General features: G+C 38.9%; 1 protein-coding gene across 2 annotated transcripts; it reads left to right on the top strand.

Moving 5' to 3' along the window:
* The first annotated feature begins 32 nt into the window (after positions 1-32).
* On the top strand, positions 33-27,238 carry LOC124163304 (pyrroline-5-carboxylate reductase 1, mitochondrial-like). Of its 2 annotated transcripts, none has more exons than XM_046540118.1 (7): positions 33-118; positions 6,206-6,301; positions 8,257-8,414; positions 15,780-15,861; positions 16,147-16,286; positions 21,942-22,153; positions 27,011-27,238. In XM_046540118.1, exons 2-7 carry the CDS (start codon positions 6,274-6,276, stop codon positions 27,075-27,077), a joined length of 687 nt encoding a protein of 228 aa, XP_046396074.1. In that variant the 5' UTR covers positions 33-118; positions 6,206-6,273; the 3' UTR covers positions 27,078-27,238. The 2 variants fall into 2 exon arrangements, with proteins under 2 accessions (XP_046396074.1, XP_046396073.1); XM_046540117.1 differs by lacking the exon at positions 33-118 and adding an exon at positions 135-520.

The following is a 27,238-nucleotide window of genomic DNA, read 5'->3' as shown; positions in this document are numbered from 1 at the left end:
CGTGGCTGGCCGTCGCATCAAGTGACGTGGATGTTTACCAATGCCCTCTGATTACTAAAGTGGGCATAAGTGGAACTTCACCTGGCATGAGCATCGCCGCACCTGTTCAGAGTCCTCTGTACAGATTTATAAAAACTACTTAAGGACCTCCCCGCGAAAAACGACTTTTGGATATTTATTTTTCGGAAAAATAATTATCCATGTCTATTATAGGGAATATTGTCATCCAATCTTTTCCCCTGTCCTCATTCGACAGAAATACCAACGGAAGTGTGCTTTCGGCGTATTGATAATAATATGTATTGCAATGCCGGCATGTGTCAAGTTAAAAAGACAATCGAAATTGAATCAAAATCTTTCGAAAACGATTTTAATCATTTGTAACTAGTTTGCCGCGGTTATTTCTGTCGATTAAGTTGAATTTATTCTGAAGTCATGGAGGCTACAAATACCAGTAAAATTGGTTTCATTGGCGGCGGGAACATGGCTCAAGCAATTGCTCATAGTATTTTGAAAGCAGGTATGAAATCAATTCCGTAGCAGCCCATGAGAACACATTTGCTTTGGTACCGTGATTATATGCCTTGAAAAATCAGTTTGCGTTTTCTGAAACTATGTTGAACTCTCGTGTAAACTGATTGCCCTGTAATCTCCTTTGAACTAAGTGTCCTGGAACTCAAATGCCCTTACTCTTTCGAAACTGGCTTCAAAAATAATTTTATTAGTTATGAACTTACATGGACGTATAAATAGAGAACATGCCATTAATTGAATGGTTATATATCGATAAAAGATATACGTAAATATCACAAGGTTATTCGTTAGTAGAATTGAGTGGGTATCATGCATGCATGAAACTAATCTTAATTTTGTTGACTTTTGATTTTGTTACTTATTTTGAAGCTCCATTGACTCATTTGTTTAATTAGATTAGTCTTATTTTCTTCATTTCAATTAATTGCTACTGGAAAGTTACTTCAACTTATTTATCATTAGTATCCATCTTTTTTCCACTCTAAAAAGTTTCCCATACATTACCCTTGTGTAGAGTTAATCACCTATCTTTGATTTCACTTTCGCCAAATATCAGCTTAATTCTCACATCCCTTTATCCCCATATCTCAGAAGCTCTCAACTATTATGAATGTCAGTATCGGTCTTGTGTTACTCCATTGCAAGAAATATATGAACTCTGTGGTCTTGGAAGGACATTTGATGAAGATGCTGTGGTTTTACTTAATTAGTTTTGCACTCTGCTGAAGCAACTGGAACAAACTAAAAAATATTTCTAATGCCAATTGTGTTTTTATGGTATTTTTATTTCGTATTAACTAGAGAAATAAATTGCTGTGAAATATATCATTTTACTCAAGCAGGATTCAACTCGTTATGTGGTGCCATATCACTGCTTTTAAACGTAATTTCTGGTTAAGTATGCTACGATTTGTTCTTTTTTCTACAAATTTCTTTCATGTATGATGCAATGTCTGGTGTTTTCCCTGTGAACAGTGGCAGTGAAGATTTCTCAGGTTTCACACCCGATAAGATTTTCCATATTTCCTTCCAATTTAGCAAAATTCCTTTTGGAGAATTTTTAATTAGTGGCACTCAATTCAGCCCTGCTCCCAACAAAGCATTTATGTATGATAGGTTGATTATGTGGTCACACAATGAACAAATTGTTTGTCATGTGGCTATATGGACCTGATGCTTTTAATGTGTTTCTTCAGCATATGAATGGACATTACAGGAACGTTTACTGTGGATAAGGAGATTGATGGTCAACCTCTCTTCTTTGATGTACTGATTTACTGTTTTACAAAAGATATGGCAACCTGGGTTGCAGTGTGTATAGGAAACCCTCTCACACAGACCTTGACTTGGAAGAGAAGAGCCGCCTCCATCATCAGAAGATTTTGGTGTTATCTATATCATACTTTGGGCCATCTCCATCACTGATGAGGAAAACCTCCGTTAAGTAATATTGCACTGGAAGAAAAAGTTTAACCAGAATGGCTACAAATACGGCTACATCCTATGCCAAATAGACATGGCCCTCATAAGGGTCTTGGCACCAAAGAGGACCTCATCAAAGGTAGAGTCTACGTCAGCGACCATGGCCTTCCTTCCATACATATCCACCAAATGAGGGAAGATCTCTCGGATCCTGAGGAGGTTTGATATTGACACCATGCAGCTTGCTCCATCAAAATTAAAAAGTCAAAGTAGTGAAGGCAAAGGAACCATTTGGACTGAAAACTTCAAGAATGTACTCCATACCATGTTAATGCATCCAAATTTACATTGGAGAGATGAGCTGCACATTAAAAACTAGCTTGAACGAGCATAGGAGACACCTCTGATTAGGGCAGCACAGTAGTGGCGCGTGCGTATACGCACGTTAGCAAGTGCACACCCAAAGATGAATAAATTATAAAAGAAAACTATTCCTTTGCAACGCGAAGGATAAAAGTACTGTCTGCATATGCAAGAAACATGAGACTCCGAACGCTACAGCTATCTCCTTTTCGAATTCACCGCTCTACAAGTGTGCGATCCCGTGGCATCATCCCGGGCGCATTTTCGGTCTGTGCGATCGCTTGAGGGAGCTCTGGCGGGACGAGGTAAGCGGGGGGTTATGTGCTGTTCAAAGGGGCGATGGGAGCAGACTCAAAACCATGCGAATGCGCACGCGCATGTTTTTGGTGATTGACTAGCAGGTAGTGTAGTGGTGTAGCCGCCACCTACACTACCTGCGCCCAGGATCCTAGTCCGTCTACAGAGCCATCTGTATAGCCGTTTTCTACACTACTTCCTCATAGGGTGTAAGGAAAAGAGAATGAATTTCACCTACCGTCACTTGTAAAGGTGTGTTGAGAATAATTATTTTCATACATGCTAATATTATTTCTGTTCATGCAATTTTAAGGGTAGAGTGTACCAGTGATATGTTTTGCTTGCTATGTATTCTATTACGACGAAATATGACGCTCATGGATTAGGATTAACATAATATAATTATATCATCCTATATCTGCTCTAATGCACACCCTAGATAAATTACCACCAGCCGCCACTGGGGCAGCATGAAAAGTTGGCAGTAGTTGAGAATTCATGTGGGTGTTGGGATTGCTTAGTGAAGGAATCTACTCAGATCTAACAGCTCTGCAACATGACCAATACATAAACTGGCTACAACCAGGGCTGGGCAGTATTTAAAATACAAGTGGTTTAAAATATGTATTTGAAATACACTTGTATTTGGTATGCCTACCAAATACACAACTTGATTATATCATGTATTTTATATTTCAGATAAGAATGTTTGGTATTTTCTAATTGTAAAGTAATAAGTACATTAGAAGTAGCTCTGATAACACTTCTGTAACATTAAGTTTCGGTTTTCGTTTGAATCGTTCTCTTCAGTTCTGCAACTATCCAAAATGTGCTAAGACAAGTTATATATATGTATATATACTTTTTTTTAAGATCTCTTAGTGTCATTCAAATTTATTTTGAATTTAAAATACTATTTTGTTGTTTGTTTTTCAATTACCCAAATCAAAGGTTTTTGCATTTCAAATACATTTGGAGCTGTATATAGTATTTCAATTACTACTCGCCCTGTATTTTGCCAAGCCCTGACTACAACATTCGGAGGGTATGGCACCACACCCTGAAAGGCCGAGGGGATTGGCAGCCAATCAGGAGACACTCTGAGAGCAACTGCTCTTGCCTGTTTTTAATCGTATATTAACTTGATCTGATGTATGAATAGAACGACATTGCATTCCTGAATCCCTGAGGACAATGGGCAAGTAACTTATGGAAACATTGGAAGGAGATATTAAAAATTTTACCTGATATGAAAACCAAAAAATCTTCGCTGCTCTTCCTTCTGTATTGTTTAGATCTTGGCATTCTGCAGATATGACTGCATTCAAAGAATTGTTTGTGCAGTGCTACTTTGTCAGTTATAGTCACTTCAAGAGTATGTGGGAAAGATTCAGTCCATTACCAGAAACTCCACCCTTATCATTAGTATCTTAAAATACTTCACAATTGAAAAAGAAGACATCTTGGTTAGTTTTAATGTAATATCACTGTTTTCTAACGTCATGATCCAAAACAATAAATGAATTAATAAAGGACTTAAATCAGCTATAATTCCTGAAGATTTCCATCATTAGTTGAATACTTCTTCCTACTTTTTGAGGGCGTTCACAAGCATACCATTATCTCCATTCATAGATTAATGAACGTATCTTGTACATTTTCACAGCTTATGTTGATACTTGGTATTCTTTGGGTTCTTTGAGTACATATATTTTTGAATAACTACGTGTGACAGTTTTGTCGTCCTCTGCTTCAGGCTTTGTTAGGCGTTTGTGAACCAAATGCTGAATACTGACCGCCTAACAAGGCATGCTGCAGAGCACAGTGTAGCTGTCAATAAAAAAAAATATTTAAAAAATTGTGAATATCACCAAATATCCTTAGAAAATCTTTATATGGAGCATTTAGAGAAGGCCCATGACACTTAAAACAAAAAGCCATTCCTGTGGCTTCAGTACGTTGCTGACTTGTTTGCCGTGAAACAAGGAGGAACTCCAGAAATTCATAGATCATATGACCTCCCTGCACTGAGCCATTCTGTTTATTATGGAAATATGGTAGAATAGACAGCTGCCATTCCTAGGTGTATTAGTGAAGAAGAGAAGTAATGGCAGCTTTGGTCAGTATACCAAGTGGCCGCTCACACTGATAGGTATCTCAATGTTGCTTCCCACCACCATCGCATGTAAAACTACTCAAGACTCTTAATTTGCTGAGCCCAATGTATATCAACGGCAGACTAAATGAAATAGGAAAGAAAATACATAGCCAAAGGTAGCACTTGGAAGGAACGGGTACCACAGTACAGCCCATGAAAGAGTCTTATTGATGAAGGAGCCCTTGCGAATCGTCAGAGACTTCTAGGCAAGTGAGAACAGGTAAGCAAGGGCAATAATGCTATGCATTTAGGGGGCTGGTCTAAGGATAGCAAGAGCATTGATGAAGCATAGCATCACCACCAGGTTCGGTTGTGCATCGAAATCGATGCCGAACTGACTCCAGCAAAATACAGGCTCCAACATGACCAAAATGAGATACTGTACCTAGTGACATGTTCCTGAGGCAAATCCTAAATGAGACTTGCCAATCTTTGAAGGTCCACCTGGAACAATATGGTAGAGGTACATATGAGGAATTGGCAGTTTCATATGCCAGCCATAGTGAAGCATGTCTAGACCCCAGAATAACACATACAATTTGACGAATTAAAAGTAATGTTGAGAGAGGGCAGATATTACCTCATGAAATCAATGATTTGTATGGTTAATTTGTGGAATAGAGACATGATATGAAGAAACTAAACTTTGTTGTGCTCCACACAGTCTTTTAATAAATACTCTGTGGAGTACAACAAAGTTTAGTTTTTAATCTATCAGGTATTACCTCAGCCTGATCAGAATAGAGATAGCGAAATGGCAACTTCAGCAGACTGGGTACTGCGTGGAATATTTGTAGAAGACAATCAGGATTGATGAGGTAGCACCTCTCAGCATTTGTGGCAAAAAGGCCCAGTGTAGTGGACATGAAAGCAATGACCCGGCACATTTGTCTCTGGCTGAAGATAGAAGCAGCAATGCTTGCAAAACTTTTTTCCTACGAAAAGTATTGGGGGAGAAATCTGTGATGTGTGGAATTTGCTTGCAAGAAATAGATAAGAATTAATCTTGACTTAGCTACAATAATTACACTGCCAGTCCCTGTTCATGAATGTGTCTACTGAAGGGAGTAAGTTAATTAATAGATATTAAGTGAACCACTTATTTTCATTGTATAGGGGAAACTCTGATTTAGTTTTTTTTCATGACATTTTCAATTAAATGTGTCTTCGAGAAAAATATTCTGTTAAAAATTATTTGGTGAAATCATTCACATCTCTATTGAATGTCATTACAATTAATTTATTTATAAAATGTGGAGAAAGTCTGAAAATGTTCTAAAATAATTGTTATTTTGCCTTTTCCGAATATTTTTGAAACACCCAAGGAGTTTGGATAAATTAGGATGATGTTGTGGTTTTTGTTGGAAATTATTCTAACTATTATATATATCTTGAATTATGTGACTTAAATTTCAATTATTTTTTTTCCAGAATTATTACCTGCGAACAATATAACCGCATCATCTCCATCTGACAGAAGTTTTAGTGCATGGGAAAAAATGGGAGCTGCTACTACCCATGATAATGGTGAGCGGTAATAAATTCTTCTCAGCATCTGTGGGGATCTAGTACCAGTGTAATATGTTATTATCTGTTCACTTTATCTCTGCGGGTGAGCTTTTGTGAGACCCCGGACACTGTCGGAAGGCCTCACTGAAGGGGAAGGGGCCTCGCTGAATGGGAAGGGGTAGTACCGAGAGAGAGAGAGCAGGAGCGACCTCAACGTTGCCGAATGTACATAGCCTCCCTAGTGTCTCACTGAAAAGGTGTGACTCCTACGTGGCCACAGATATTTTGGGCCCGGCGGCGAAACAATGTATACCTACTCATTTAGAGGGGATTGAGGATAATCCCATCCCTGAAGCCAGCATATTGTCTGATAAATGCGAGACCGCTGGTGAAAGGCATACATAGGCATAATATTCTGATAAACGGGGATTGCAAGGGAATTCGTGAGGATGCAAAAAGAATGGAAAAAGTAGCACGACGGGTATTTTATTAAATAATTTATTGTGTAACTTATTCTTAGAGTGGTGTGGCTAATAAATCAACCTCATCGTCTTCCCTCCCGTCAGTGTCTTCATTTTCGGAGTCACTTTCCGTGAGCTATATAATGATCTGCTCCATAAATAGAAAATAACGAAGAACATTAAACACAATGTTCTTTGCGCCACTGCGAAGCAGCATGTTGACTTTCTCCATAGCGCCTTCAATAAACTCTCTCGGATGTTGCTATTTTAAATCAGAGGTATCCAAAACTATATATGTAGGTTGTAATACCCAAAAGTAAATACGGAGTTGAGGAAAAGGGTTAGGGTTTGGTAAGAAAGGGATCGGAAAAGTACTGAGAGGGAATAGGTGGAGGGAGGGAGTCGGTGCTGATGGGAATGCAAAAGGTGAATAAAAATTTTCTGGAAAGGAGATGGAAAAGGATTGAAGTGAAAGAATAAGGAACGGTAAGTTATAAGTTGGATTCAAATGGTAGAATCGAAGAGCACCAAGAGAACGCGCGAGATTTGGCAACACAGCTAGCAGATTCACCAAGTTGACACGACGGAGGTCTGAGAGCGACTGAAATTCCAAAGTGATAGGTCACGCCTACTGTCTGCTGATTGGCAGATTGAAAGTCACGTGTAGATAAACTTTCCCTCCTCTCACCCCAACTCGGTTAAGCCACACCAGCTCACCTGCAAAGATAAAGTGAACAGACCTTAGAAGCATGTCATTTTGAACATATACAATATCTGTACCCAGTTACCTTTATTGTGTACTGTTGTATGCATATTTGTTTTAATACGTCTGTATTACACATCTGATGGGTATGGGAAAATGGTGACTTCGTTTTAACTAGTTTTGGGTTACTGAGGTACTTTTTGTGTTGCATTTCCTCGGGATGAGCGAAGAGTTCACATAAATTGAAGACATGAGTCACAAGTAAAGTAGTTCCTGTTGACTTTTGTTTTGAAATTTTTTTGAAGGATTGTGAAATTCAATTTTTAATAATAAAGCTTGTCAAAAATATATTAAACCCCTTGAATGACTGATTGACTCACTCACTGATTGCTATGAATTGCTGATTACTTCCAGAAGAGCTGTAACTTTTTAATTTTGTATGTAGTTGGGAAACTAGAAATGTTTTTGAGAATAATTAAGAAAACCTCAACTTTCGGTTCATTTACCCATGAAAAAATTCTGTATGGCACAAATTCTGTTTTTTTAAACACTAATGTGAAAGATAAGAGTGTTACATTTAATGCATATCAATGCAAGAATCTTACGCTTTCAAATTTGAAAAGATCTGTTCACTGCAAGAAAACCATGTTGTGTCATTTTATTGTTTGTATCCTCTCTATCTATACAAACACAAAGGCTTCCCCTTCTGCTGCCTATCCTTTCCCTGTTGATTCTACTTTCATTGACATTAATTTGTACAGGACTTAAAACTTTGAGATGTTTCTTATCAAAATTCTGTTGTTTTGCAGGAAAAGTCATCGAAGCATCAGATATTGTATTTTTAGCTGTGAAACCACACATTCTGGATTCTGCTCTTCACTCTATAAAAGTCCAGCAAAGTTATAAAACAGGAACCAAGCTTTTTGTTTCTGTCATTGCAGGGGTCACTCTTAGAGACCTTGAACAGGTAGTAAAGTTTGTAGCTAATCATTTTTTGACTTTAAGTGAATTGTAGTATTTGCACTTTTTATGACTTATTTGTTCTATTTAATTAATTATTAACCTATTTAGTAGGTATGTCATTTAAATGCATTGTCAATTTTCCTATGCATACAGTTTGTCCCTGTTTATTTTTTTTCTTTTCCTTGTCTCTTGGCTATGTTGTTTGAAATGTAACACCATTATAGTAGACTCTCGTTAATAAGAACAACGTTATTACGAAGTCCTCGTTTTTACGAAGCAAATCGTGGGTCCCGACGAAAAGGCCTATCCAAGCTATAGGAAAAGAAACGTTATTACGAAATTTTTGTTTTTACGAAATTACGAACCTCAGTCCCGGTCCCGCCGGTTAGAAAATGAACTTTATTACGAAGTTCCACGCATAAGCCATGGCATTTAGATGGATATTTACTACGCTAAGTTTTTAATAATCACGCCACGTTTAAGTTCTCCTCGTGTATGTAGTATTCCAAACCCTGCCGCGTGAACGGCGGTGAAATATACAAGAATTGCCATGAGAAAAAATTCCCCTGGACCGGGAATCGAACCACGGACCTTTGGCTTTCCGGGCCACTGCGCAGACCACTACGCTATCCAGGTTCTTTAATTCCCATGGCAATTATACCGAGGCTCATGGTACTAGGTGTTAGGCCCTCGCGGTCCATCAAGGATGGCAACGCGAGGGAGAAAGGACTTCCAAGAAGCCACAACCGGTTGAGAGCCTCAAACCTGCGCTAAAGCCGCGCAAAGCGGTATGTGTAGTATTCCAAACCCTGCCGCGTGAACGGCGGTGAAATATACAAGAATTGCCATGAGAAAAAATTCCCCTGGACCGGGAATCACCTAACACCTAGTACCATGAGCCTCGGTATAATTGCCATGGGAATTAAAGAACCTGGATAGCGTAGTGGTCTGCGCAGTGGCCCGGAAAGCCAAAGGTCCGTGGTTCGATTCCCGGTCCAGGGGAATTTTTTCTCATGGCAATTCTTGTATATTTCACCGCCGTTCACGCGGCAGGGTTTGGAATACTACACATACCGCTTGGCGCGGCTTTAGCGCAGGTTTGAGGCTCTCAACCGGTTGTGGCTTCTTGGAAGTCCTTTCTCCCTCGCGTTGCCATCCTTGATGGACCGCGAGGGCCTAACACCTAGTACCATGAGCCTCGGTATAATTGCCATGGGAATTAAAGAACCTGGATAGCGTAGTGGTCTGCGCAGTGGCCCGGAAAGCCAAAGGTCCGTGGTTCGATTCCCGGTCCAGGGGAATTTTTTCTCATGGCAATTCTTGTATATCTCCTCGTGTAGCAAGAGCGTCATTTATGGTTCTCTCTGCACCATATACGCAACGTCATAAAATAAGCTTCATTCCTGGGGAATCGTGGTGGCAGACTCATTGCAGTTCGTAAATTTGATGTATAGTTAGTTCTCTTCCTACGCACATTCGATTAACGAACTTTCAGAGATTCCAGAATTAAAAAATTTCAAATTTGGCGCCTTTTGATTTGGCCGTTGCTACTCGGCGCGGCGTAGAGGAAATCGCACTCTGGGCATAATTTGAACAAAGTATCATTGAATCCGGTGTGAAGTTAGGAACTGTACAGCGTTTCGCCCGTTGGTCCTTGCCGCGGAGAGCGATTTTTTTCGGTACCGGCTGCGTTGCACGCCCAGCTAGATCAGTTCGCCACAATCGTGAGTTGGCGCACAATTGTTATGAAGTGTTGCATTCCGCAGGATAACCGTACTCGATGCCTTGCATACAGTCCGGCCGGCGGGATTTGTCCGATGACGGCACAATAGGAGGTGCGGATAACCCTGCGCCAGCACGGTTTGCAGCCAATCGCTGTCCCCTTAAGGCACCTCACACCATCGCCCAGTCATACAACGTTGTCAAATGCATAAAGAGCAGCGAAATAAGCCTGATCCACTAAAACATACCCTTTTTACGAATCCCCGAAACAAGTGATTCTTCCACTGGGTCCTTCACGCTCGTCGTCCTTTCCGTCTCCTTTCTTCACGGAGCCCTTTGTAGGCGTTTCACTTCGGACAACTCTGGTGGCCGGACCGTAGGTTTATCAACTTAGGAACAAGGTCTTGGAACGCATCTAGTTCGTAAATCGGACTTACTGTTCTCGGGAAGATATCAATCCTCGATTACGTCATGCGGCATGCCGAAACTGAAACGAATTTTCCTGTTTATATATATTTCCGCGTAATTTAATCGCGTTTATCACATACGATTTTTCCGACGATTCCGTAAAGAAATGATCATACGAACTTCGTTATTACGAACCTCCGATTTTCGGTCCCTCGTAATAACGAGAGTCCATTATATCATTTTTTCCTGCTGGCTCACAGCAAATGTCAACTAGAAATCAAATGACTCATTTTAAAGGGAAGTGGCATTGATGTATTTTTAAGGATGCCTTTCATTTATTTTTACCCTATTTAGAGCATTGTTTTGATATTGCATAAATGCTAGTGATGGGTCGGTTCGATTCTTCGATTCCTCGATTCTCGGCCAAGAACCGGAATCGAAAACGAGTACTTGCCAAGGCGAAAAATCGATTCCGATTCCAGTATTACTTCAAACAACAAAATAAACGACCGCGTTTCCAACAGTCATTTGAATTTTCGCGCCACGTAATCGTAATAACAAATCACATATCTTCTTGGGATGTGCGAGTACTCAAAAATTCAAGTCGATCGAGTAGTTGGTACTCGACTCGAGCGTTTCGAGTCGCATTACGAATGTCGAGTCGAGTAGTTAAGTTTACAGTGCTTTCGAGGCTAGTAGGTCCAGCAATCTGCCGACAGGAAGCGCTATCATGAAACTCATGTAATAATGCAGTTTTTAAAGCCGATAAGTCATTCTAATGCCTTGGCCTGGTAGTTTCAGCTTGCCGAATACACTATATAGTTGTCGACGTGGGCGCCGAATACCTTTACGCCAGCCGCAGCGGCCGATCGTCTTCCTACCCGGCGCACACTGGTCTGAAATCGGAAAAAGCTGGAATAAAGTCCAAAATGACCTTTTTGGGGATAGAGACTTGAAACTCAGCGTAAATACTCATAAATCATTACCAAATATTGCTTTATATGCCATTTCACATAAATACGAACCTTTAGTGAGATACAGAGGCCCAAGCATGACCAATTTTTCAATGCCACGCGAGATATCGTTTTTCCTCAAAAAATCTTTGAATTTATCCAAGTGGTTTTGCGTTGGTGTGAGTTTTATGTAATATAAAACGCAATATTCCTTTGATCTGGTGCTTTGCCTATACTTTCAATGACTTTCGAAGATTTTGGCTCTCATCTGTCGGGTTTTACAACGCAAAATGGCCGACCCGTTTTTCACGTGAAATTTGACATAAAGTAGACATTATCTTTCGTTTACGAAAAATATAACTCGGAAAATTTGAACCACAATATAAAGTAGAGATTTCTAAAGAGTACTAATAAGAAATCTTGAAAAAAAAGTTTGCGACGAAGGAAATAAGAGTGATTTTTCAATCGCGCGTCAAGGCTGAGCTACACGTTGCGGAACTTTAAGGCTCGGTAACTGAGGCCGATTTTTCAAGTTTTTTAAAACATTAGTCTTGAAAATCGTCATTTAAAGCATAGATAATCGTCTTTATAGACTTAAAACACTAAACTGAGGATGTTAAAAAGGATTATATATAGATCGACTTGACCATTTAGCGCATTACTCGAGTGAAAATACTAAGGATTGGGTTTTTTTGGAACCATCCCACGCATAAGAAATATGCCTCGGGTATTGAAGTAAAGTGAAGAGATTAAGTCAGCATGCTTAAGATAGAGAAAAAAGAACTATTTCCGTGAAAGGCAACAACCGATACCCTTTTTCCCTTTCCACCTTCGCCGAGGTGAGTCGTGCGGTAGGGGGAGTTTTCACACCACAAGGCTCTTTTAGCCTTTTTTATTACTGCGACCGTCCGATGTGATATTCATTTGTAGCGTTTAGTTTCTTTCTTGAACTTAAAAAAAGCAAGAGATTTTAAGGTTGATTAAATGACGTGAGAAGTATAGCATTTTTTTTGGCTCTACAAAACTAAAGTTTAGTTCTATATAGTTGTTCGCTTCGACCACTTGAATTCCATGAAGATTCAAGATCCAAAAAATCGTTGATATAATTTTTAATAAAAATTCCAAAGTCTCCGAAATCTTGCAATTTTGGTGGGAAAGTACTTGCCCAATAACACACATGTGTAGCAAAAGGCAATTTTCAGGCAGGCAGTAATACTGTAACATGGAGACGTCAAAACCTGCTGGCTGAGCATGTAGAATAATTGGTTTTTCTGCTTGAGAATTTGAAAGGGCCAAATATTACATGATTCATATACGTAGTATGTAATCTTTATTACAGCTATGAAATTTTCTGTACTCAGGTATGTTCTGTTTTGAAATTAAGCTATTATATTTTAATTACATAGTGATTATTTGAAAGATGCTTTTGTCAACTGACTCTTTCACAGACTAATATTTTTTAAAGTGGTTTTCTTGTTGCCTGGAAGTAAGTGATATTTTTCTTGGAGCCTATGGCATCAGAATCGATGGAATCGGTATCGGTAGAATCGGAATCGAAATGTCAGAATCGGAATCGGGATCGGAATCGATAAAATTTTGGAATCGACCCATCACTAATAAATGCTGTTTTACTTTGTTCTAATTTTTACTGTTAAGTATTGTAGGGTTGAGTAAAGAATGTAACCAAATGAAAAATGAAAAAGCATGGGTTGACTGGAGATTAAGATTTGATCAGGAATTGGGTTAGTAAGGCAGCTAGATTACAAGTTTGGGTATATTTTTCTCTTGCATGATACATTTCACTTACCTGCGGTGCCATCAGATGTACAAGAGACATTACAAGATGATGAAACACTATACGCACGGAAGTGTACCTGGGGGAACATTGGGCACCATAGTGCGGGGTGTAACAAAATTGTACCTTGAGTCTAGTGCTTGAAGGGGTGGCTACCGTTATTTGACCTGGGCACCTTGTGGGTGCCAAGTAGTCTTGGTATGCCCTTGTGCACACAAATATCATTAAAAATATGGGGGTTGTATTCATTATGGGAATGTTTGTATTCTCTTATTCCTATTTGAAGTTGCATGTTTTCCCCCTAAATTTAACTTGAATTCACCATTTTTTTATGTGGTTGTGTTTCCCTCAATTTCCCCAAACATTTCTTACCATCATGCTCAGTGATGTAACTCTCTCTTCCATCAATTCCTCATTAGAACCTTGCCGTATATACTAGTGAAACTCAGTACTTCATTTTTTTGAGGTTTTCATTCTTTTAAGTCTTTTCTCAACCACCCTTCTCCTTGACTATTGAACAGTCCTGGACATGAAAAATAATGACCTTTTTGTTGAGAGAGGGGAACTCATTCTAAAAAGCTTGGCTCAGAGGAAGTGGCAACTCTGTTCCCATTCCACTTGTAGTACATTCTGCCAGGGCGAGATTGGGGCCGTGATTGGCTGAGTAACTAGCTCCAATCTTGAGAGCGAAACATTTTTCATTCTTATCTTTGCAATCTGTCCTCTGGAATAGATTAATATCCAAAGCGAGGGTCTTCTGTCATCACTTTGCCGAGGATAATGGCAAAAGCTATGATTAGATGCTACATTGCTTATTCTATCAAGAAGAAATTATAGTAGAGGTTGTCAGACTTCTCAAGTCCCACACCCACCTTTAACCCATTAGTCACCGAAAGTTTAAGCGAAGAGATCACAATGGTCAGGTAGGTTGTGACTGTCTGATCATGGTATGTCCATCTCATAAGTATCACCGAGCAGAAAAACTATTTGTATGAATTGAAAGGGGCAGGATAATATTCTTATAAGAAAGAATACTGTCATTCCTTGTTATTGCGCAAATTGGAAACTTCCTCTAAGCTGATCTTGTGATTCAGTGACAAAGACATACAGTTTCAGTCAGATGAAATTTTTGCTCAACAAATGCAATAAAATTTCTATCTCAACATTCTGAAATAGTAACTTGAAAGATCACTTTTATAAACAATATTTCTACCCTGTTAAAACCCTTAAAAAACATCTCAATTAATGGGTTATCTTTAATGAATTGATGCTGTTATGCGTAATTTACTCATAACCACAACCCAAAAACAACTAACATACTTCAGTCGTTATGTTATAAATTTTTAGCGTGGGTAATGAGTTATTGTAAACGAGTGTAATGTAAAACAATGTAAACGAGTTATTCGAGATGCTTTTTTTGCAAAAATAGGGGCTTTTGTTTCTGAAATGTTGCCGTTGCTTTCTCAAAGCCCTTTTCACTGAGAGAATTTCTGAGCATTTACCCTTAGAATGTGTGATTTTGTGACTCTTCAGCAAGCTGTTTCCTTGTGAATGTGTATGTTGTTTTGGCTTGTATGAATGAACCCTCCTAAGCACTGATAAATCGGCTCTGGTAACTGGTTCTTGGTCCTTAGAAGAGGTAGTGGGAATTGATCGCATAAAATCGGTACTTGGGAACGAACGAGTAGCGAGGATTTGAATTTTGCACCCAAGAGTGAGGAAGAGTTGAACAAATATTTTCCTTAGTGATGAAACAATTAATCTTAGGTATTCACTAGATAAAGGCCACTACTGGTCTATAATCCCCTTCAAACAACTTTTGCAGTTGGCAATAAAATATCTGTGTATTCCATTTACCACTGTTTTCAGTGAATACCTGTTCAGTACTCCAGGCAATATTTATGATGAAAAAAAGGTATAGATTAGACCCATATGGGGTAAAAATGTTGATTTTTTAAAAACAAAATCTGGAGAAAGCACCAGTGGCTGCCTGGTGTAGTGTGACATATTGGTCGATGATGCACTCTGTAGGAACATGCTACTTTGACTTATTGTACTTAGTAAATTAAATTATGGAGACAGTTTTAATTTTTTACAGAGGTTTCCTGCTTATTTACCTCCTTAGTGAAATTATTTTCATTCAGGTCTTGTGATAAATCATTTAAACTTGCCATTCATTCAGAAAATAAAGAGTTCATTGTTGGAACCGAATATCCAGAATTAGGGACCGATGGGGGAGAACTGGCTGACTCATTCTTACTCCTAAGATATGGGGCAGGGTTTTGGAGTTGTGAAATCGAGGCTGCTAGCAGAGTTGGTGAGAGCGGTACTCGTAGTCCAGGCGTGATTGGTTCACTTTATTTTTGTTTGGGACTGTTCAAATACATGCTGTAATTGTGCTTACAGGAGGTAGTAGGAAACAAGCACAACTTTTCTGTATTGTAGTTAGTTTAACTTTTCTTACTATTACTATTTTATCCTTGTTTTACAGAAACTTATTAATATTGGATTTCATCCCCGTGTTGTTCGTGTGATGCCCAATACACCTATGACTGTTGGTTTTGGTTGTTCAGGTAAATCAATCATGATCTTTGATTTTTTGTCAAAATGTTTCACTTATTTGTATTGTACCTGTACCATTGATATCTCCCTCTTTTAGTATAGACTGTGTACCAAGTTGTTAACCTGTTTATCTTAGCATTGAACCCTACATGCATGAAATCCCCATGTGAAACTGTATTTGAGTTTATGTTCAAAGCTTTCTAATTTTGATAAGGAACCAAAATATTCTGCGGTAATCAGTCAAAGTAATTAATGATGTGGGTGATTTCAAATCTTTGGTATTCTTTTGTTTTCAGTTTATTCAGGTGGCACCAAGGTCAGTCCCGATGATTTGTTAGCAGTTAAGAGGCTGCTGTCTGCAGGAGGTGTATGCGAAGAAGTTCCTGAAAATTTGATCAACTCTGTTGGTGCCCTTTCTGGTTCAGGCCCTGCTTTTGTGAGTCAAAAAATGGAAAATGTGAACTTTAAGAAATGTCATTTTTTAAAATATCATTTGAAAAAATACACCTTTTTTATCCCATTTAAAATGTATTCACTCTGAGCAATGCTGTCAAATGAAATGCCCAGGGGGGTAATTCTGTATTTCCAAATTTCGGCTATAATTCGGATGAGGTCATAGATATAGCCACGTTCCGGCATTGTTTTGAAGTTCATTAAGTAACCGCATACAGCACTTGAGTAACGGCTCACTTACTCAGAAACAGTCAATTTCCCTCATGTCATCATTGTTGCCTTAAGCAATGAATGACTCATTAGTCATTGGACAATTTTATTGAAGATTCTATACAGGCCCGTCGCTAGCTAATCTGGTGCCCGGGGCAAACTGGGATCGTGCCCCCCCCCATAACATTGACATACCTGCATCGGGAGATTTGAAAATTAATTGAAAACTTTTTTCATAATAAAGATATTTTATTGATTATGAAAGTACAAGGATATTTAAAAATTTCGGTGAAAAACTTGCCGACCGCGTAAGTCACGAGCCGATGTTATGTGTGTCTGCGTTTTCGACGTGAAGGAGCCTCGGAGCTCTTTCATTGTGTTGAAGAGAGCTGAGAGCGCCACATAGCGGATAACGTTGTTAGTCAAAATTAAAAAAAAAATTTAGTCCGCGAACACGGTGCGCCCAGGGCAAAATGCCCTGGTTGCCCCGCCCTCGCGACGGGCCTGATCCTACAGCTTTCCAATTATGGTCATTTCAATCGAAAATACAGAATAACTGCTCAGTTATGTCATTTTTGGTTTACTCATGTAAATTCATTCATATCTATTCAAATGATGGAGGGGGTCTCAATGTTTGGAGAGGGAAAGTCTACGGTTTGCCAGATATTGGAGCAGAGAAACATGGAAAGCAGGGGTTTACAATGGGTAAATGTCACCTAGGTTCAGTGCCTGATTGCTGTATTGGCAGACCCAGTGGCGCCGACTCCATGGGGCCTGAGGGGGCCCGAGCCCCCTCAAAGATTCGTTTGGGGGGGGTGGAGCCCCCTCAATATTTCAAGAAAATAATTAAGTTATATTATGCTTTGTGAAATAATCCTTCTTCACAAAAATATATTGGTAATTTTTATTTCCCATGTTTGAGGATAGTTACCTTTTAAAATAAATTCAACAATGTGTTAAAACAAATAATTATAAGGTGAAGCAGGTTGACTGAATCAGGTGGTGTGAATCATGCTTGTGTTTCGGTGCTGCGACACACTTTGAATTTAACCTCTTCCCGGGGCAAGACCTCGGATATGGGCCCCCCCAATATTTTTTATAAGTCGGCGCCCCTGGGCAGACCTAGGCATCTGACTAGGGGACCAAGTCCTTAAGGAGCCTGAAATCCCTAGCAGCACCTAGTCATGGTCAATATCAGTTCACAAAATCTAGTGTTAATGCAGTGATGGAGCTCTCACCTCCATGTTTCAGACAAACATTTGGTGATTACAAAAAATTAACTACCTGTACTTGTCCTTCAACCTATCCTACTTATTTTTCCTAATCTTAGGTTGACTTAAGCACTTGGACTTTTCCTCACAAATAGGAATATTGCTATTACATATATTGTGGCTGCATAACTTAGGATAAAATCTATTGAAAAAATGGAATTCCTTTATGGTATTTGATGATACTATACTGGCACAGAATTAGAAATTGTGCATTTTGTGCTATTAATGCTAAGGTATTATTATATGTGCATTATATATGTGTTTTAAATAACATAAAATCTCTTACTATTAAGCTGTAAACTTTCCTTTTACTCCTCTATAATTACTTCAGAGGAAAATATGATGATAAGGAAAGAAAAAAGAACCAGTAACATCATGATTAACTGCTTTCATGAAAATGGAATTACATATATATGAGCTATATAGTTATTCCTCTATTATCTGTTGGCCAATTAAAGGTTTTTTGTATTATTTGCCTATCACTTCCTTGGCTAGTCCCTCAAAATTCTTGCCTACTCTCCTCAATACAGGGTTTGGCAAAATACTCGCTCTCCAGTATTTTAAATACAAATACAAAACACTTGAAATTTTAGTATTTTAAATACTGTTACAAAATACATTAGAACATATCTGTCATAATTAGGGATGAGTCGATTCCAAATGTTGATTCTCGATTCCACCGATTCTCGGGCACGGAATCGGAATCGAGAATTGATCGCCTAAAGTCGATTCCGATTCCATTGATTCCAGGAAGATAAATGTTTTGAGCATAGACTATAAGTTTGGGACATAAATGATGCCACACACCTAAGCGGTCGCGGTGTCAGCCTTGCCCGCGCGGAGGATACGCCAGCACGCGGGTGCTGCGACGAACATACCTAAGCGGCCTCGGAAACATTAAAATGTCGGCAAGAGCGACAAACCGACGAACCCTGAAATACCTCGTGTTCATGAGCAACTCTCAGAGAAAAAAAATTGAAAACCACGGGATCGGGAAGCAACCCATGCGTTTTCCGTTCTTTTATTAACCGCTGGTCACGGCAAATCAAATTGTTACGATTATGAATCACATTCGGAGAATTCATCTGGACCACCAATTTTAAAGTATAATAGATCGAAATATATTTTTTTACTTTCGAATGATATTTGAAGTCTGATGATAATAAAAACGTGCAGAGAGCGAGTTTTTCTGTGAAAAAAGTTTCTTATAAATACGCTCTGAGAGCAGTTTTTTTTATATAAGTAACTTTTTTAGACTAACACGCGCCTGCGTCAATAATAAAAAAATTAGACACATTCGCGTTTATATAGCCCAGTTTCATCAATGCAACCCTTGAGGAAGTTGATACTTGCTTGGCATAAGCCGCCGCGGCCTCTGGGCGGACTCGACAGGTTGCGTTCGGCCGCCACCGCGCACCCGCCAGGCTGCTCTGGTATGTATCGACGCCATGAGCGCTACATTATTGTTTAGCCACCGCGGCCAAACGAGAATATAGCCACCGCGGCTATTGTTATTTTTAGGGATGGTCGGATCGGATACCTCGGATCCAAATACCCGCGGATATTGCCCTTCATCGGATCCAAAGTTGCGGAAGACATCGGATCTGGATCGGAAATTTTAAATAATAGCTTCAGTGAATGTAACGCCCCATAAGAGTGGAAAGATTTCCGATTCTCTCTTCGAATGCGCCGTCGCATGCGATTCTTGTCCTACTCATGAACTGTTTTGTTTGAAAGTCTCGCAGAGGTTGCAAGTAGATTTTCAGCCATGGCCAGGATTTTCAGCATTTCAAAAGTAACTATGTCGCAGATTTCAGAAAACCACCCTCGGCCGTCCATCAGCCCGTGCCTCTGTTGTTTTTTTTTCGCATCCGAAATCACACGGACCAAAAATCATTGTCTTCTAAGGAAAATATCAAATCACACGAAAACAATTGAAGCGTGTTTCATCCCTACCTCGTCTCACCAACTGACCTTTTTTGGCCTACCTGCTTCAATTCTCCGTTTCTAGACTACAAATGCAAGGAGAGTGACTTTCTGGGAAAGTGTTAAAATTAGTTTAAAATCCATTATTTAGTGCCCGGTTTTTTCAACAATTTTCCCCCCTGGTTTTGGATCCCCCTCCCCAATTGAAATTCCTGGCTACGCCACTGCTCCTTCCCCTCCACCTCTCCTTTGCACGCTTTTGCTGCCCACTCCTTCCTCATGCTGAGCGGTTGAGCACCTCGTCGCACGTGACGTTATTACCGTTTTAGATACTTTTAATTGTGTTGCTGATTGCGCAGTTGCAATTTAATTTAATGATGCACCAATAAAAATGTCTTTCATTGTGTATAAACATTTCCATTAACAGGAGAACCAATGAATCCAGTGTGCGTGCACTATGGCGTAAATTATTGCGAGGATGTGCTAAATCCACCTCACCATACTGAAGCATTTTCGGATGAAACACGAGTCTGTATGCGATGAGAAAGTTAAATTCGGGGGAAACGTGTGTGAGGAAAATTTGAATTCAGTCGATAGCAGGGGGGTAGCCAGGAATTTTGTTAAGGGGGGGTCCAAAACCAGGGGGGAAAATTTTTAAACAACAGGGTACAAAGGAGAGGTTTTCAAACTAATTTTAACGCCCTTCATAATAGAAAAAACTTCATTTTTCAGAGATTCATTTTTTTTTTCATTTTTGTAAATTCATGATTTTTAATATTTTGTTTCCTTTTATGAAGGAAAGTAATTGTGTTTTTATATTTTGGGGGGTCCTCTCGCTACGCTACTGGTCAGTGGTTCATCCTAAGATTTTTCCTATTTTCATTTCCAAACCCAAGCGTAACAGTTTAGGCCCTGAGTATGTAAAGATGTTTTTAAAAAACTACTTGAAAGCCCATAAAATAATTTTTAATTTATAAAAATATAAAAATGTGTATGAAAATCTAAAAAGCATTGATTGTATGTACCCACAATAAACTTGAATAATGACTTTGTTTAATGGCAGGAATTCGAAAATGCATTTGGAATAGAAAATATCCGATTCGAAAGATCTGGCTCTGAAAATCCTGGATCTTTCCATCCCTAGTTATTTTATTCCATTCAATTCCTAAATTTTAATGACAGCAATACCACAGATAAATCAAAATCCCACCTGCTATAAGGAGTAAGAATCGATGGAATCGAGAATCGGGAATCGATTTGAAAGAATCGAAATTGGAATCGGAATCGAAAAAAAGTGGAATCGACTCATCCCTAGTCATAATACTTGTTAAAATACTGTAATACATATTTTTAAATAGTGAAAATACTCTAAATACTTCACCAAAATAAAGCCTACCCATTTGATCCCATGAATCCTGACATTACATTGATACCAACCGACAAATATGTAATAAAAAGACTAATCAGTAGTTTTGACAAATGTCTACAGTGAAGAACGAAAAAGATTTTATCCTGTCTTACTTTACCAATCGAATTGCTGATAAATTGTGCTTGCATATCTTTCAGTATTTTAAGTATTTCAGTTACAATAAACTCCCATTCTTGTGTATTTTAAATACAAATACAAAATACGTTGCATAGTCCGTTTGAAAATGCAAAATATTAAATATGTATACTACTTCACTCATTCATACGGCGCCTTAAGCGCAAACATACATATAAATTCAGAGGTAAGGAAAGAAAGGGATAGGAACATGGAATAGAAAAAGGACGAGGACAATGGTGCTGTGGTAGATGGAAAAAGCCAGAAATCAGAGGGTAAAAATGCGGCCTGACTGGGACTCGAACCCAGAACCTCCTGGTTGCCGGCCAGGTGCTCTACCAGTTGCGCTACCAGGACGCTTAGATTTACCATGATTTAATGCATTTGAAATATATATTTAAAATATGTACATGTATTTGAAATACTGCCAAACTCTGCCTCAATTCCACCTCTGATAACCTTTCCTGCCCTAAAAACTAATCTTTGATTGGAAAGAGAGTATAAAATGAAGAGAAGTCATTAACCAGAGACCACATTGTTCAAATTTCAAAGGAATTGATTATGTCTCTTTTGATCGTCTTACTGGGATTCCCCCCTCCATTGGGACAGAGAGATGGATGTAATGTATATTTAGACTTAATTGGTTTGTATTTTAATGGAGAATATTTTTGATTTGTATATTTAACAGGTATATTTAATGATTGAGGCTCTCTCTGATGGAGCTGTGAAAATGGGAGTTCCACGAAACATGGCCTCCAAGTTTGCTGCTCAAACTGTTCTGGGTGCAGCTCATATGGTTTTGGAAACTGGGCGGCATCCTGGACAATTGAAAGATGAAGTATGCTCGCCTGGAGGAACCACAATAGCTGGGATCCATGCTATGGAGAAAGCTGGCATTAGGTAAATCTTTACTGACAATGAGTTACAAATTTAATGACATTAACAATTTTTATTGGTCAGAAGAGCCATTGTTACAGCCAATGACCTTGTCGATTTTATTTTATATGCAGTAAGACCTCTATACAACTAACCTCCATGAAGAAAATTTATTTATAAAACCCCTTATTTCAAAGTCATTGGCCCAGTCCCGGATTGTGCAATGGACAATGCACTCTACAAAACATCTCGTAACAAATCTCTCCTATTACGACAACTCCTTACAACAAAGTCTGCACTTGGGCCCAAAACTTAAGGCCTGGTTACACGGTGCATTAACCCGTACGGGTTAATGTATGAATGCGTGTCTGAATTCATGGATGTTTGCGTGAACGAGAAACATGAATGAGCGGTTACACGGAACATGCGTTCGCACAAGTTTTCACACATTTTCTCGTAACGTGAGGCGTTTTGTTTTTGTTTATTCCCTTCACAGTGCACAAAATTTAAATGTGTAAACAGTATCATTAGGTAAGAAGCAGACGATACCTACCAGAAAATAATTCCCTTTTCGTTGTTTCCTGTAGGACCAGGAAATTTCACATACTGGTAATATATTTGCACTGCCGTGTAAACAGTGGTGTTCATTGTAGTCGCCGAAGTTGTTTCATTTCGTGCCAGTAATATTTATTTATATTTAATATTTATCGTTATCGCTCGCGTAATGTTATATCTCAATAGAAGTCTATTTATTTCAAACCGTTATCAAAGTTAATACTTAGGCTTAAAATTTGTGGATGCATCTTGTTTTTAAGCTAGTTTTTTGTTTACTAGACATTTTTCTGTCATCTGTTTTTGTGAGTGTAGATGATGTATGAGAGTAGATATTTTTAATACTTTGTTCTACTTTTGTCCGGGACGGTTATAAAGTTAAGAAGATATTTGCTGTTGATGGAAAAGATGCTGGTTTAGAGGTCTGGTCGATTTATGAATATGTAGGTCGTCTTTTTGTGGTGGGCCAGTGCATTCCCACCTCGGACGTATCAAAGGTAGAATTGTTGTTAATTCATATGATATAAATTATGTTTAAATGTGTTCTATTACTCGTATGATAGCTGTTGTATTTCACAAATGTCGTGTTGAAAACTCGGTTATAACCTCATCGATTGTTTTTTTCCGGCATAATACAACCAATAAGATACCATAGGCATAAACTTGGTATGTCCGGCATACATGCAGGGATACTCCATATGAATATTAGTGTAGATGCAAATGGTGAGTTTGTGGTAGGATTCAAGCACTTACGATACATTACAAATGTACAAATATGCGTAAGGAGTTACTGAATAGCCCTGCAGATGACAACTAAATGTGTCGTATCCTTTGTTTCTCACCAGGTGGCTCTGTTATGAGTTCAACTTAAACGTGAATGAACGAAATTAGAACAGGTTCTATTTTCCGTTCACGCATTCATGCATTTGTACATTTTGTGGTGGTTACACAGTGAATTTTTCCGTTCATTCTCGCGTTCATACATTTATAGACATTAACCCGTACAGGTTAATGCACCGTGTAACCAGGCCTTTAGAAAGTGCCCCTCTAGAACAAATTATTGAGGAAAAGAGTAATATTTTGCATTTGCAGGTCATTTCTTCCATTGATATTTACATAATAAGGTGGAAGTAGAACTGCAGCGGAGGGTACTGCATCTTTACTGTTTTGATTAACTTGACTAATTATTAATTTATAAGTTATTAAACAATAATATGAATAAAACTTCCTAATAGCAAACATATGGTGTGTAATCAGTGGCACCGACTCCATGGGGCTTGAGGGGGCCCAAGCCCCCTCAAACATTCCTTATGGGTGTGAGAAAAAAATGTGTCAGGCTTGTCGATTTTCCCCAGAGTGTCCAGATATCGAGATTCGAGTTATCAGGGTTCTAATGTTGATCATACGACTCTTCTAAAATGCCTAAAAAACTTAAAACTCACTACTTATAAAATTTCCCCGGGGCAAGATTCCCTGGTTCGGGCCCCCCCAATATTTTTTGTAAATCGGCATTCCTGTGTGTAATTTCAACTACCACATCTCAGAAAAATACTTTACGGATGTATTATATTTCAGTGGTATCAAAACATCAAAATCACTAGTGAAGTTGAATGTGAAGGAAGGTTAAATTACTTAGAGTTAACCATTCAAAATGTAAACAAAAAATGTGAATTCTCGATTTTCAGAAAAAATTGTTACACTGACCAAATAATACTTCACAATTCACGACACCACTTCTCTCACAAACTATCAGCAATACATTGTATGCTTCACAGACTATGTATTATTCCATTGTCGAATTACAGCAGGATGAAGGAGCTAAACACAATCAAACTAATTGCATCCAATAATGGGTACTCCGAAGTTCTCATTGACAAACTGTACCACCACAAACAAAAATGACTCGCACTCAACCTTATTTACACAGAAAGGGGGAAAGATGATGACAGGAAATGGCGTAGAATCCCCTAACTCGGTTGTATATCTAACAGAACCGAAAAATTATTACCAAAAGATCAAGTGAAAGCTGCCTTCAACAATAAAAATACACTAGGCAAACTGTTAGGCAATACCAAAGACAAAATTAGTGCCGGAGAACCCAGCGGAGTATATAAACTCCAATGTAATGACTGCAATTCCTGTTACATAGGAAAAACTGGACGGAATTTCAACCTCTGGGCCAAGGAACATCGTTCATGTTTTATTAACAACAAACAAATCTCACACTTTGCCAAACACCTCTTGGATTCCGGCCACACAAGCGATTTCGAACCGATAATCCTACATAAAGAAAACAATGGCCCAAGGCTTGACGCACTCGAGCAGTTGGAAATTTTAGTGGGCCAAACCTCACCCAACATCACATTAGTTAACGAGCAATTGTATTCTCACCATTTACCACTGTTCAATGTTTTTTCCGAGACACCATTACGGATAACACTCACCACTCCATAACACCCCTCCCCGTATTTCGTCATCATACACAAACCCTCGGCTACCCCGTGCAGTGACCCATCAGCGACGTACTTCCCAAACCTACCTTCCCTTCCCTTACCCCCTCCCCATTCCCCCCCTTTCTCCACCTCCACTCCACCACCCCTCTAACGCCTTCAAGGGTATAAATTCTATGTACTGATACTTGTAATTGCCAGATGATGATACGCTGTATCGAAACCGGTCGCAAATATATTTTATTTTGTGGAACAGCGAAGTCTTTTTCTTAACCTTTGTGCATCATGAAGGAGTTCCACCATGTTACGCCAACCACCATCGCATTAATCCTTCTTCTATTTTATATCTATTTTACAGTTTATGTTGATACTTTATAAATGATAGGTTTTGCTTACAAGAAGACTTTGCATAAGTGATGCCAAGAAAGAAGATGAAACCTTTTTTATTTGAAAGTAGACACTTAGATAGGAATACTGCTGAAGGGTTTTATTCGTATAAGCCCGGGTTAGGGAGAAAAAAGCATTTAAAAATTTAAAAATACAGTCACATTGAATTTCATTTAAAAATTTCGCTGATTACTTCAAGGCTGATTTGGCCTGGCGGTAGCATATCGCATTTTCGTTTTGAAAGACCAGGGTTCGAGACTAGGAGAGAATAAATTTTTTCCAGTCTGCCACCTTCTCCATTTTTTGTAATCTGTTCCATTTTCTTCAGATGTGCTGATTTCAGACGTTTTACATTTTTTTTACTTGACTGCTTTTTGAGAATAACCCTAAATTGACATTTATGTCACTAGCTAACCCTTGCTTCGAATTATTCTTTCCGTTGCCAAGATTCATCCTAGCAGGAGTGATAAAACTGTGGTGATGGCATCGAAGTGAAGGGAACTCATTTCCAAAGCAAAAGATTTTAAACACACTGTCTTCGAAGAGTTTCCCAGGTTCCTCCTGTGAGTGGATTTTTACCCGTTTACCTATATGATCAATTGTGAGTATTCCAAGTGCTAAACGTCGCTACTGCTCTTCTTACATACACACACTCACCAACAGAAGGAATGGACGAGGACACTATCCCTTTCTTTCCTTACCTGAGAATTTATTTGTATGTTTGCGCTTAAGGCGCCGTGTGAATGAATGAAGTAGTGTATCAGCCATATTGGCTTATTTCACTTAAGCTCAGTGTGCCCCGAAACGCATGTTCCTGTCTCATTCCTGCTATCGTGTGAGTGTGTATCTTTCCTTTCTTCCTTGTGTCCTCGTCCATTCCTTCTGTTGGTGAGTGGTGAGCTTCCCCAGTGCCATCGATTGGTTACTCTAGTGGGCCATAGGAAAGGGAGTTTCCTGTACATAATCCCCCGTCGAAATCATGTTAAATCTAAGCGTACTGGTAGCGCAACTGATAGAGCACCTGGCCGGCAACCAGGAGGTTCTGGGCTTGAGTCCCAGTCAGGCCGCATTTTTACCCTCTGATTTCTGTCTTTTTTTCGATCTACCAAAGCACCGTTGTCCTCATCCTTTTTCCATTACATGTTCCTATCCCTTTCTTTCCTTACCTGTGAATTTATGTGTATATATAACAGAACAAGTATTTATTTTGTCTATGGTAAGGACTCATAAGATTCAGAGAAAGTTAGGAACCAATGTGGAAGTCATCTTGATATGAATGGAAATGCATTATTGTCCCTATCTTTCAATTTTGTTTGGTCTCTCTGTTTGCTCTACTGTGTTTGAGTTGAAACTGGACTTTCTGATAGGGATATTATGAGCCAAGAGAATGGTTTTGCTTGTTGACATAATTTGTCATGTAATTTTTTGCTGTAGGTTTTTTATGTATGTAACATTTTCTTGTTATTTATTGATTTTCTTTCATAATGTTTAGGGCTGGGCTAATGGATGCTATTGAAGCAGCCAAGAAGAGAGCAGATCAGCTTGGAAGTTCAAAGTGAACTATGAGTGTGTGTGTGTGAACTATGAGTTTGTGAGGAGGTATCTCGATAGATTCAGGGTTCATCATTTATCTGAATGTTTTCTGGTGTGGAGAACAAAGCACATCAGTGCTGCCAAGGCAGATTGCAGACTGATTTTGCTTTTTCTAAGGTGCCTTTGA

The sequence above is a fragment of the Ischnura elegans genome, chromosome 8 (genome assembly GCF_921293095.1).
Source record: "Ischnura elegans chromosome 8, ioIscEleg1.1, whole genome shotgun sequence".
Taxonomy (NCBI): domain Eukaryota; kingdom Metazoa; phylum Arthropoda; class Insecta; order Odonata; family Coenagrionidae; genus Ischnura; species Ischnura elegans.
This window is presented reverse-complemented; position numbering and strand designations above follow the sequence as displayed.